Source organism: Giraffa tippelskirchi, chromosome 5 (genome assembly GCF_054371585.1).
Source record: "Giraffa tippelskirchi isolate mGirTip1 chromosome 5, T2T-mGirTip1v1.2.pri, whole genome shotgun sequence".
In the NCBI taxonomy this organism is placed as follows: Eukaryota; Metazoa; Chordata; class Mammalia; order Artiodactyla; family Giraffidae; genus Giraffa; species Giraffa tippelskirchi.
In genome coordinates, this window is record NC_137279.1 from 386,604 (window position 1) to 399,690 (window position 13,087).

The 13,087-nt window shown below is 61.6% G+C and overlaps 1 protein-coding gene across 5 annotated transcripts in view; it reads left to right on the forward strand.

The window, feature by feature from the left end:
* The window catches only part of NAV1 (neuron navigator 1), a 188,637-nt gene that overhangs the window by 51,457 nt on the left and 124,093 nt on the right, over positions 1 to 13,087 (forward strand). For all 5 annotated transcript variants that reach the window (XM_081487256.1, XM_081487254.1, XM_081487255.1 and 2 more), the window contains exon 3: positions 3,863 to 3,966. In XM_081487256.1, the coding sequence (XP_081343382.1) occupies positions 3,863 to 3,966 (104 nt within the window). The remainder of the gene's footprint in view (positions 1 to 3,862; positions 3,967 to 13,087) is intronic.

Genomic DNA, 13,087 nt, shown 5'->3' on the forward strand with positions numbered 1-13,087 from the left:
CTTTCCCTGACTAAGCAGACTTGCTGGGGTTTTCCTCTGGGCTGATTCCAGGATGAGCTCACCCGCAGTGTGGGTCGAGAAGCTCCCTGGACGCTGGGTCCCCTGGGTGGGAGCGGCTGGGGTGGGAGAGGAGAGCGCACGTTCACGCGAAGCCAGAAGTATGGCTTGACCCCTGAAAAGTCTTGGGCTCCCCTGATCCACGTAACAGACAGCTGGGCCCAGACAGGGCTACACCCCTCTCACTCACCCTGCCTTCTGCTGGGTATGGCACTCAGTTACAGACTCCACAGTCTGAAAGGGCATTGGTGCAAGGAAAACACACTGCGAGGAGGCCTGCCAGGTGGTGAGGGACCCAAAGAGGCCCTGAAGGGTGGTTGCCGGCGAGGAAGAGGTCTGCTCTGGAGAAGGGCGGCCGAGGCGGGCGCCAGGGCTGCTCTGAGGACCGTGAATGGCTGTCGTGCTGTGCGACGAATTACATTTACTTGGTGTGGCTCCAAAGTCCTAAGTCCACATCACAGTGTCTACAAGTTAGCAAGAACTTTCCAGCGACCAAAGAGGCTCAGATTACCCACCGGCTGTGAGCCCCCAGCAAGTCTCCCGTGGGGACCCCACCCCTGGGGGCGCCCCGGCGCGGCCCACGCAGCTCCCAGTGAGCGTCTGGACTTGATTCTCAAGGCGGTCAGGGCCCTTCCTGGGACTGGTCCTCTCCCCACCCGTGAGCTGCTTCCCTGCGCGTCTGGGGCCTGTGTCTCCTCCCGGAGTGCCTTTGCACCAATCCGTCTTTGGGGAAACGTGTCTCTGACTCCACGGTTTCAGATTTCACATTATCTACCCTTCGGGCCCCCTAGCAGATGTAGAATCTGACATTTTCCAAAGAGATCAGCTCTTTTTCCTCTGAACGTCTCCATGCGACCTAAACAGACATTTTCCTCTGCTCAGGACACTGTTGAGTTTTAAGCAGAAAAATGTCCTGACGCCTCAACAGGGATCTTCACGTTCCACCTCTCAGACCGTTTCAGGCCCATGTTAGGGTTACAGGAGGGTCGTGTAAGGAAGGACCTGGGACCAAGGACGCCCCACGGGCTATGCGGATCCACGGGTGCCCCTCCCGAGCCGGTGCTGGGCCGCATGGCGAGGACACGTCTGCCCCCAGGGGTCACAGACACCCTGTTTCCACGGACACCTCCCCACGCCCCACAGCCGGCCTCTGCACAGCCCCAGCCCGTCGCAGAAGCCACGGTTCTCAGCTCCGTCCCCAGGCCTCTCCTGCTTCTCCAGGGAATGAAGGGGCGGTGTTTTCCCTGCCTCCTTGGGAGTTGTCCCTTCCCCACGTCCCGGACAGCCACCCCAGACACGCAGGACAGACTCGCAGAGACGCCTCAGTCTGCCCTGCACGCTCTGCTCTTGGCCACCTGCTTCCCTCGTCCCTGCCCTCACCCTTCTCTCTCCACAGAAAAGAGCCCAGGCCTGAGGCTGAGGGTCAGGGTGAGGGCTAGAGTGAGGGTGACGGTTTGGTGAGGGTTTCCGAGGGTGCGGTAGCAATGTCTCGAGGGTCAGGCATTGGTTTTCTTTTCTCTGGTTCAACTTCCAACCAATGTCCCGCGTAGACGGTGCCATCCATTCCAGCTGGGATCGCTGGGAGACGCAGGGCCTGGCCGTGTGGAGTGGGGGAAGTGAAGGTGTGCTGCTCCTGAGGTCAGAGCCCCGAGGTACCCCCGCTGCCCAGGGGGGGCGCCCTGCCCCGTGCGCCCGTCTAACAAGAACAGTGACAGTGACAGCCAGCTCCTGTTCACCACCCTGGGCCCTGCCCGCTGGGTCGGGGTGCTCAGCTGTGTGGTGTGTGTGTGTGTGTGTGTGGTGTGTGTGGTCTGTGTGTGTGGTGTGTGTGTGGTGTGTGGTGTGTATGCCTGTGTGGTCTGTGTGTCTGTGTGTGTGTGTGGTGTGTGTGTGCCTGTTTGTGTGGTCTGTGTGTGTGTGTGTTGTGGTGTGTGTGTGTGTGTGGTGTGTATGCCTGTGTGTGGTGTGTGTGTGTGTGGTGTGTGTGTGTCTGTGTGTGTGTGGTGTGTGTGTGTGTGTGGTTGTGTGTGTGTGGTGTGTGTGTGGTGTGTGTGGTGTGTGTGTGGTGTGTGTGCCTGTGTGTGTGGTCTGTGTGTGTGTGTGGTGTGTGTGTGGTGTGTGGTGTGTGTGCCTGTGTGGTCTGTGTGTCTGTGTGTGTGTGGTGTGTGTGTGCCTGTTTGTGTGGTCTGTGTGTGTGTGTCTGTGTGTGTCTGTGTGTGTGTGTGGTGTGTGTGTGCCTGTGTGTGTGTGTGGTGTGTGTATGGGGGTGTGTGTCTGTGTATGTGTGGTGTGTGTGTGTGGTCTGTGTGCCTGTGTGTGGTGTGTGTGTGTGTGTGGTGTGTGTGTATGTGTGTGTGTGTGTGTGGTGTGTGTGGTGTGTGTGTGTGGTCTGTGTGCCTGTGTGTGTGGTCTGTGTGTGTGTGTGGTTGTGTGTGTGTGTGGTCTGTGTGTGTGGTCTGTGTGCCTGTGTGTGTGGTGTGTGTGTGTGGTCTGTGTGCCTGTGTGTGTGGGGGGTGTGTGTGTGTGTGTGTGTGTGGTCTGTGTGCCTGTGTGTGTGGTTGTGTGTGTGTGTGGTCTGTGTGTGTGGTCTGTGTGCCTGTGTGTGTGGTGTGTGTGTGTGGTCTGTGTGCCTGTGTGTGTGGGGTGTGTGTGTGTGTGTGTGTGTGTGTGTGTGTGTGTGGTGTTACTCAGCCCTCGCCTGGTAATGTCACTGCCTTCTCACCAGTATGCTTCACCTCCTCCAGAAAAGCCCAGGTTTATGCTCGTTGTTCCATAGACGTCTCGCGCACAGCAGCGTGCGGCAGGTGCTCCGCAGCAGGGTGGGGCCCCCTGCTTCCTCTGAACCAGTCCTGCCCCCAGCGCGGGGCCTGCAGACCCATGAGGGCCCAGGCCGCCTGCGGGAGTTTGCCAGTCAGCATACACCCCCCGCAGCCCCGGACTCTCAGGCGCTCTGGGCCTGGAGGGCATCTCCTTGGCTCGGGACCCAGTGAGGCGGGGAGAGAGGAAGTCCCTCTGGTCTCTGACCTGCTCTGGCCACCCTAGAGCTGGGAACAGTCAAGCCTGGAGGGGGAAGCAGCCCCCACCCCACGGCTCAGGCCAGCCATCGATTTCTCCTCATGCTCACACACCCTGCCAGCCCCTCAAGCTGCCAAAGGGCCCATTTAGCTGGAGACACGGCTGGGAGGGCGGGCAGGCAGGCAGCTGGAAGAGCCCGGGTAATTGCCTATAATAAAAGCTCCTGGAGCCTTTGTTCCTGGGAGGATGGTACCGAAGGGGTTGTGCTGGGAGGCCTGTGTGCACTTGGAAGCTGGAGGCCGCGCCCCTCCTCCCTGCTGCCAGGATGGGCCCAGCCAGGACTCTGTCCTCGGGGGTCACAGAGACCCAGCTGGGCCCTCCCCACCGCCTGCTCCATCCTCCTCGCCCCTGAACTCTCTGGAGGGGTCAGCGGCCTCCGCCTCTGAGCGCGGCCCTCCCCGCGGGTCCACGGGGCGCCTGAGGGCAGGGACCTCGGCAGGACACAGGCCCCCAGGCCAGGGTCACTTGGAGTCCCTCTGCCCCCGGGCGATTCACGGTCCAGGGACTTGGGGGCCCTGAAGGGTGACTGGCGTCAAGCGGCCCCCTGCTCTCAGGTGCCCCTGGCCGAACTCTGCCAAAAAGGCCTGCTGCTCACCACGGGGCCGTATATGCCCATCGCGGGTCCCGGCCCTGGGCAGGGCACGGCAGAAGGGAAGGCCCGAGCTCCGAGGGGAGAGGCTGGAGGCCAGGGTGACCTCCACGCTGAATGACCTCGTTCTCTGTCCTGCAGGGTCCAGACCGACCCGGAGCCGTGCCCCCTCCGCCAAGGCAGCTGGGCCTCTGACGGCTACTCCAGCCCGCCTGGCGGCGCTGAGGAGAAACTCTCGAGCCTGGGTAAGTGCTCCGGGGCGGGGCTCCGTCGGGGGCGGGGCTCCCTCCAGGGGCGGAGCGTCCTCTGGGGCGGGGCTCCATCTGGGGCGGGGCTTCCTCGGGGCGGGGGGGCTCCCTCCAGGGGCGGAGCCCCCTCCGGGGGCGGGGAGTCGGGGTTCAAGAGGAGCTCAGCTCGCTGGGCCCAGAGGCCTGTGAGCGTCAGGACGCGGTAACCGGGAAACCGTGCGGGCAGTCTCTACAGCTTCAGAACTGCCAGTGTAATGGCTTCCTCACGGTTGTGCTACACAGCCAGGGCGTGGCATCGCCAGCCCAGGAGTGGGGACAGGACTCGCTGGCTACATCTGGGAGCCCCAGACTGCTCGGCCAGAAGGCCCCTCACCAGCTCCAGCGGCAGTTACCGGTGGAGGGCAGGCGGGGCTCTGCACGGTGCGAGGTGCAGGACAGCTTTGTGAGGTGGGCTTCACAAAGAGAAGAAGCCCCTTCACAAAGGAAGAGGCCTCCCCACCTCCTACAAGCCTCCTGGGCAGCGGGCAAGGCTCTCTGCCTTGTGGTCAGTGTCCACCTCGGCCAAGGGCACCCCAGGCTCTTTGATGGGTGGGATGGGGAGAGATTTGGGGCCTGCCTATGCTTTGTGGGGGGCCTGTCCTCTGAGCCTGAAGAAACAGAGATGAGAGGAAGGGAAGGGAGTTTGGAGGGCCGCACTCACTCCATACTGCGCTCCTTCAACCAACAAACCATCAGGGTCGCTCTGTGCAGCAGGGAGAGGCTTTCCATGACGACGTGCCTCCAAGCAGGGTGCTGGGCGCCGCCTTTGTTTGTCCCAAGTGGGTCCCCCGCCAGCTGCTCCTTCCGCGTCTGCCCAGGCGGTATGGGGGTGTCCATGCCAGTGCCCCGGCCCTCCGCACGCCCACCGGCTGGGCCAGGGAGACCCGGCGCTGGTCCCATCTGCTGACACGCCCCTTGGCTGCTGTCACTCAGACAGTGCCTGAGTCCCCATTGGATCTTAATTTGGGAAGCCAGGGCCGGGGTCCCCAGCACCTGCATATGAGGCCACATGGGAGAGGACCAGGAGGGTCACCTCAAGATTGGCACAGGCGATTACTTCCACTTTGCGCGTGTGCAGGTACTGAGCGGGCAGGAATGGCAGGGTCTTCTCATCCACACCCCGCGCGTCCGCGTGCCAGCGGGGCACGCACCTCTGCCCCCGGCCTCTCCCGCGAGGCTGATTTGCATTTCTCCTCCCTCCCTTGTTGAGCTGACTCCATCTTTAAGCCACACTCAGTTGTTCACACCTTGTGGGTTTAGGAGAGAAAACCCCAGATCTGGCGCTTCCTCCCAGGGCAGGAGGGACTGGAACACCGCCTCGGGGCTCCGAGGCAGCCACACGCCACCCTCCACCGACTCTCCCAGGAGCCTCAGGCCCGATCTGGGTCTCCGGGCTGGAGAGGGCTTGGGCTCAAAGGCGCCGAGGGTCACAGCCCTAACAGACGGTGTGTGCATGCTAAGTCGCTTCTGTCACATCTGACTCTTTGCGAAACCATGGACTGTAGCCCGCCAGGCTCCTCTGTCCATGGGATTCTCCAGGGAAGAATACTGGAGTGGGTGGCCGTTTCCTTTCCAGGAGATCTTCCCAACCCAGGATCGAATCCACATCTCTTTACATCTCCTGCATTGGCAGGCAGGTTCTTTAGCACTAGCGCTACCTGGGAAGCCCTCATGGGCAGTGAGGCTACCCTAACAGACGGTAGCCTCACCCAAATGTGGCCTCATTTTCGCCAGGAAGAGGGGCTCAGGGAGGGATGGTGACCTGCTCAAAGCAGCGTCTGTGGTTCACGAGTAGCTGAGCTGAGACCAGGACTGCTGCCTCAACTTCCCAGACACGGGGAGGACCAAATGCTGATGACAGCTGCTGTTTATTGAGCACCTACTATGTACAGGGCACAGCGCCAGGTGCTCCCCACGAAGTCCCTTGTAAGCACATGACACATGCTTCACCGTGGGACTGCTGCTCTGTTGTAGGCCAGGGGGTTATGCAAAAAGCTTGTCTGAGGACGCACAGCGAGGGCTGCCCGGGACTGGGGTCTGGGCCCCGCCTGCCGTGTGCTGCTGGGCTGCTGGGCTTTGCTCACCTCCACCGGTGGGACAGTCCCCGCCCCTGGACCCAGCCCAGCCCGAATGCCACTGGCTCTGGATCCCAAGCCTGTTTTGTTTGCAGTGGGCTAACCCCCCTTCCCACCTGCCTTCCCACCCTCTGGGGACTTTGAGGCCGGGCGTGTGTCCCAGCCATCTGTGAAGAGAGGATGCACAGACAATCAACGGGAAGCACAGCCCATGCTCCAGGCAGGCGGTGTGAACTGTGGTCTCAGGAACAGGGCTTCCGTGGGCCTGGAGGGATGTGGAGGTGGGGACCCAGGGCCCCGCTGGGCATTGCGGCCTTGCCTTTCTGGCTGTGCAACCTTGGGCTGGTTCCTGGTCTCCCTGTGCCTCCATGATGACAGCCGCACCTGCTCCCAAGGGCTTCATGGGACTAAAAGGCACCCACGCAGGCGAAGCCCTGAGAAGCTTTGCCCAGCACACAGAGCCACTCGTTGACCTGCTGCTGAGGCTTGGTGGACCAGGCTGGGGGGAGCATGCTCCTAAGGTGCCCATCTTCCAGGTGGCGGGGCGGGGGATGGGGACATCCCAAGGTGGTCCAGCCAGGATTGGAGCCCAGCCTTCATAGGTCAGGCTCTAGGCCATCCCAGCCATGACCTCACTGCAGGGTTGCAGGGGACGTTCCAGGTCCTGGGCACCCAGGGAGGCTGTACAGCTGTGAGACGGCTGGTGAGGCGGAGCCTGGCTCCGGGAGGGCCAGGGAGGGAGAGGCTGGAGCGGTGAGGTCACTGAGGAAGCCGGCAGGGAGGAGGGACGGAAAACCCGAGGGATCTGGACTCTGTGTCTTTGGGGGTAGGGAGGAGCCTGGGGGATTCTGGAATGGGACTTGTCTCCAGGCAGGAGGTTCAGCCCATTTCGGTGGAGGGTCCAAATCAGCAGAGGCCAGGCAGCTCGGGCCCCGAGACCACTCCTACTCTAGAAGGGACATAAGGGGTTCTCAGGTGTTTGCACCCATGAGTACAGAGTAGGCAAGGCCTGGCTTCCCTGTTTCCTGTTCTGGCCAAGAACACGGGGTCCTGCGTTATCCACCTCCAGAGAGTTATACCCACTCACCCAATTTTTATTCAGCACCGAGTACATGTCAGGCTCTGCTCTAGACACTTGGGTACATCCAGGGACAAAAGAGGCACAAACTTTGCCCTGTGGGGCTTCAGTGGCCATGGAGCTGTGCAGTGTTCAGCCTGTGCAACCGCACATGAGCTGCATGGAGGCCCCGTGAAGCCCCAGCTCTGGAGTGTGCGAACATCCCAGCAAGCAAGGGCAGAGCTCTGGTTTTGGGAAGCCCCCTGAGAACACGAGCAGCGGCCGTCTTCAGTGTGGGAAAGGATGGTGGGAGGGAAGGTGCTCACTGCCTGCCGTGGTCTTTCTGGAAGCTGCAGCTTGGTCCCTGTATCCTGTGCCTGCCTGTCCTGGACTCGGCTCCTCCCAGCATGGCTTTGAGATCCAACCTCTGGCCTCAGATGAACTGGCACTCATTCCTCTGCAGGCTGTGGGCAGATCTCAAGGGTGAGGGTGCTTACTGAGGGGATGTGGGCCAGGTCACTTGGAGTCTCTCCAGACCAGACCACTCTGCCCAACCTTGGGACAGTTTTCCAGGGAGCAGGGGTACAGCTAGGAATCCCAGCTGGGGTGAGGGCTGTTTGGTAAATCCTCACCACCATCCATCCTTATGTGACTGGCGGAAAGACCTTGCCTCCAGGGTTGTCCTGAAGACTCAGCTTCACAGGGCTTTGCCCCTCCTGCACCCCAGCAAAGGCAGGGCAGTCCTCTTCCCAGCTTCTGGGGAGGCCAGGCGGATGAACAGCCCTCCCAGCCAATGACGAGCGAGTCTTCAGTCCCTCCCTGGGCACCACTGAATGGGCAGAAATGGGTGTAGAGCATCCACCACCCACAGCTCCCCACCCCCCATGGAGGAGAGGGTTAGGGTCCCCGCCGACAGACTCCCCACGAGAAGATGGCCTGCAGCCCACCCAGAAGGAGCTCTGGGAGATGCCATGGAGAGTGAGGGGACCTGGACATAGTGACCAGGAGGGTTAAAGGCTGAGAACCACCCCGGGTCGTAACATTCATTCCCCACGCATCCTTCAAGGGGCAGGAGGAATCCAAACCCCACCTTCCTGTGTCTCCGGGGCTGTGTGGCCAGGAGCTTCAGAGTGAGCTGAAGATGACTGCAGGGTCGGGGCAGAGAGCGGGTGGGTGCAGGCCACCCCATGCCCGGAGCTGTCCCTGCCCTGAGAGCCGGCTCTGGGAGCAGAACGATTGAGGTCACAGTGGGAGGGACCTCCAGCCGGAGGGGCTCGGTCCCGGGGTGGAGCCCACAGCCCCGGGTCCACAGTCCAGGCAGGAGCTGCACTCTGTGAGCTCACTGCATGCTTCCTCCCTGGGAGGCTGGGCCTCCATGGAGCTGAGGGGGTGGGACCATCTGGGATGAGATCAGGCTCATGTGGGAAGGCCAAGTCCCTGGCCCCTCTCCTGTGGGTATTCCAGGGGAATACCCTGGAAAGTGCCAAGGGGTCATACCATTCATTGAGATAGGAGCCCCACTGCACTCTTCGGTTACGTTTTATGCATCATTTAAAACCTAACAAAGCTCTGGTAAAACACAGAGGTGCCACCTGAAGGGCATGGGAGGGGAGTGTCCCTCCAGGTAGGAAGAGGCGGGCTTGTTAGCTCAGCCAGCCCTTCGGCCCAGACCCAGGTCGGCCGAGGCTTCTCCTTTCTGTTGGGGCTGGCTTCAATTTTTTGGCATCAAGGACCTCTTTCAGAACCTGATGGACTCTACGATATGTCTCCCACAGAGATGAACGTGTTCACAACACAAAACTTGGGCATCTGACAGTTGGTTTATGGACTTTCTGTATCCAGTTGGTGAGCACCGACTAGAGATTCTGCCCTGTTGGCAGTGAGGTCATCACAGGGCTTCCAGACCACCTGGGTTTGGCCCAGTGTTCCCTTCGTCTGGCTTTTGGGTTTCGTGGCCCACAGCGAGGTAATAGCATCGTGTAAGAGCACCAGTTCTGCCCTAAAAGCAGAAAACTGAGTAAAGTTGTCTGAGGTTCCTCTGAGCATTGTGGTTCAATGATCTTAGAACAGCCAGCCCTGCGTGGACAGCTCAGAGAGGCCTGTAGGTTTGCCCGCACAGAGGACACGCCCACACAGGCGGTTGACGTGTCTCCATCCCACTCGACGGCATACAGCCAGCAGACACCGCCCGCCCCATCTCCTGCCTGGAGTTCCTGCCACCAGCACCCCTCCACCTTGCAGCCTGCAGTTGCTATGACAACCGATGGCTGGTCCTGGTCTCGGGATGTTGTACCTGGGCCTCGTGGAGCTCCTCTGGGGCCCGGTATGCAATGGATGTCCCAGCAGGTTGGGGGGTGGGGTTGCCATGGCAACAGACAAGCCGAGCCCACGGGGGAGACAGACATCCCCTTCTTATCCTGGTCTCTCTGTCAGCTGGGAGCTGGCCTCTGACTTCACCAAGTCCAGTTTCAGACTGAGTCCTGGGTCAGGTGCTTCCTCCCACCCCTCCAGCTGGAAGCCCACCCCCACTCCCAGCTGACCTCTTCCTGACCAGCCAAAGTGCAGAGAAGGTAGGCATTCTCTTAGGCTATGCAGCGAGTCCTGAAGAGAACCCAGGGCCCCCAGCGCCTGAGAATAGAGAAGCCCCCAAGGGTCCTGGATGGTTAGGGCTGCCAGGTCCCCCGGAATTGACCAGGACCCCAGGACAGAGGTCCTGCAGCTGAGCCATGAAGGGACCTCAGTGCTGGGCATGGAGGAGGAGGCCTCCAGCCCACCCCCACTCGGGCTTCTGTGGGTCAGGCCAAGTGTGACTGCAGGCCTGGGCCTGGCAGACCCCAGGCAGGCCAGGCGGTCATCCGGGCCCCAGGGGGCGCCTGGATAGGTGGGAGGGGCGGGGCCTCCTTCCCAACGCCCATACCCCCTGAAGGGCCCCGGCCTCCTACCCCACCAGGACTCTGAGTTTCCTGCTATGGGGCTCCACACGTCTTGGGATCACATGCGATTGTGGACAGCAGGAGCTGGTGGGCAGAAGTGAGCGCCCCAGCCTGTGTTCAAATCCTGATCCCTGCGGCAGACTGCAGGGTGGTCCTGGTTAAGTGTGTTTCTCTGTAAAACAAAGACAGGGACAGCCCCGGATTTGGAGGGTGCGATGGACTCACACACAACGTGTCTTGGGACCCTGGCAGCAGCAGGTGCCGAGTGGCAGTAAGACCCCCGGCCTGCGGCCTAGCAAGCATCCACGGCCCTTCCTAACTGCCATGGAGGAGAGGGGCAGTCAGCCCAGTCAGCTACAGTAGCACAAGTGCATTTCTCTTGGGTCTCTTGGGTCCAAGGTCAGGGTGCTGGCCGTTTCAGTTCCTGGTGGGAGCTCTTGTCTTGGGGACAACCGTCTTCTTGCTGTGTCCTCACACAGCTCAGAGGGAGCAAGCACCCTGGTGCCTCTACTTACAAGGCACAAGTGGCCCGCCTTTGTGACCTAATGACCTCCCAAACGCCCTGTCTCCAAGCACATCACACTGGGGATCAGTTTCAGTTTACGAATTTGGGGGGACGTCAACACACAGTCTGTAATGGGGGGCTTACAATTTAGCTGGAGGGAAAGGATCTCTCGGCCTTGAATATGACTGGGCAGGATTTGTCTACATGGCCCCCTGACTATAATAGGTAGAGAGGAAAGTTCAAGATCAGTGTGGGATGTAGTCAGAGAAGGCTTCCTAGAGGAGGCAGCCCTGAGGCTGGGCCTTGAAGGGTGAATTGGAGTTGAATTCATATACGAGAAGGCATTGGGAAGAAGGGCAGATGTAGGTGGGATTCAGCCTGGACCAGAGGGTGGGTAGGAGCGCATCAGAGCCAGGCTCCGAGTCTGCCTGTTGGTTGGCACTGACCTCCACAGTGGTTGATAATCAGGGTCAGAGGCGGGGGTGGTGGTGGCAGTCCTTCCCTGGGAGGCCATCGGGTCACCAAGTCAGAGCCGTGCACCTCTGCCCACCGTCATGGAGTTCTGGCTTCATGCGGGGGTCCTGGGTGCCTGCTCAGAGGAGGAGGGGAACCCCAGTGTCTGGCTGTGCATGCCGGGCTCCCCCACTGAGGAGCGGAGGGCCCGTGTTCTAGCCCGGGGTCAGGATGCCCGGCGGGCATTCGGGAGACAGAGCAAGGGGCCGCAGCCCAGCTGTGAGTTGCCTCCCCCCCCAGGTCAGCAGCGCTCTGGCTACGGTCCCCATCCCTGGAGGCCTACACAACCAGGGCAGCCAGCCCCTGAGGGGGGGACCCACAACTTCCCGGCCCAGGAGAGCCCTGCCCTCCAGGGGGGCTCCCACCTCAGCCTTGGGCCCTGGGGCCTCCCTGGCCCGGCCCCCACGTCACACAATGGAAGGTTCATCCCCGCCGTCGGCGTGCCGGCCCAGGACGGGTGCGTTCCCAGGAACAGCGGCACCCCACCCGCCAGCAGTCCTCCCCGAGACACCGAGCCAGAGGCACACAGGGACCGCGGCCCCAGATCCATCTCCGGCCTTCCGTTTCCTGGGCCTCATCTTCCCCAACACAGGCAGACAGCAAACCTCTCTTCTGGGCCCCCACCCCTGACCTTGAGCTCATGAGAAAACCCCCCAACCCCAAAGTTCAGGGAGCCCCCAGGCCAGGGAGGCTGAGCCAGGGCCCCGCAGAGTCCACAGAAATGTCTCAGGTCCTGGAAAGCTGAGGCTGGGAGGAAGCGAGTGGGTCAGTCTGGGAGGGCTTCCTGGACGAGGTGTGAGCCAGCTGGGGCTCCCATGCTGGATCACTGCGTCCACCAGCTGCTTTTCGCCTCTAGTAGGAGGCAGTCCACCCACCCTGGAGGGCAGGACTGCCCGGTGCAGGAGGGGATGTGAGGACTTCTCGCCCACGCCTGCCAGGGCCCCCAGAGGTATGCAGGGTAGAGACGGGGAAGGAGAAGGTCTCAGCTGTGACCTGTCCGAGGTCACAAAGACAGGAGCTTCCCGCAGGGGCAGGGAGAGGGACTGCTGGCCCCCCGGGCCCAGGGCTGCAGGGACCAGAGGGAAGGTGTGGCTGGGAGCCGTCCCAGGGCCTGGCTGCCGTTCCAGCCCAGCTGCGCTGTCTCTCACCACGGGCACCAGAAGTCACCGCTGCTGACAGCCGCACACATCTGCTCTGAGTCATGCACCCGTTCACCCCGCCGCTCGCCATTCACCAAGTGTTCCTGAGAGCCCACTGTGCGCAAAGGGCCGCGGTGGGTTCTGGGAAAAGCTTATGGTCAGTAGACCAGCCGAGGGTGGATCCTCGGGAATCACAGACGGGCGGATGAAGGCTGCTGATGGGGTGCCAGGAAATTATCACATCGGCTGCATAAAAGTGCGTGGGGAGTCAGGAGAGACATGCAGAGGAGGGCCCGCAGCCGCAGGAAGGGCTGGGGAACAGAGGGCCTAGTCCTCTCCCGAGAGCTTCCCGACCTTGACTCACGGCAGCCCCAAGCCCAGAGCCACGCAGGCCCCAATACCCGGAGTGGTCTAGGCCCCTCTCTCTTCCACAGGCCCGCTTCTGCTCCAGCGGCAAATCCCCACGGCTTTAGCACGTGCCCAGAGTTGGCCACTCCTCCCACCACCCAGGCACCCGCCCGCTCTGAGCCACTGTCTTCCCTCCCCTCAATTTTTGCAGCCCTGTCTGTCCGGGAGCCCGGCCCAGAAGCCACTGGACCCTCCCCAGGGGAGCTGCCTATGCAGGTCCTCTGCCCCAAGCTGGCCCCCCACCTCACTGAGCCAAAAGCCGAGCGGCGACCACCGCAGCTTCCGTCGCGTACTGACCCTGACCCTGACCCTGACCCTGACCCTGTCCCCTCCAGCAGATGTGTCTCTGATCCCGCTGTTCTCCAGACACACCCTGCCCCTGGGCCTTTGCACGGGCTGTCGCCACTGCCTGGAAACGTCTTCCCCAGACGCCCAGAAACTGAGCCCTC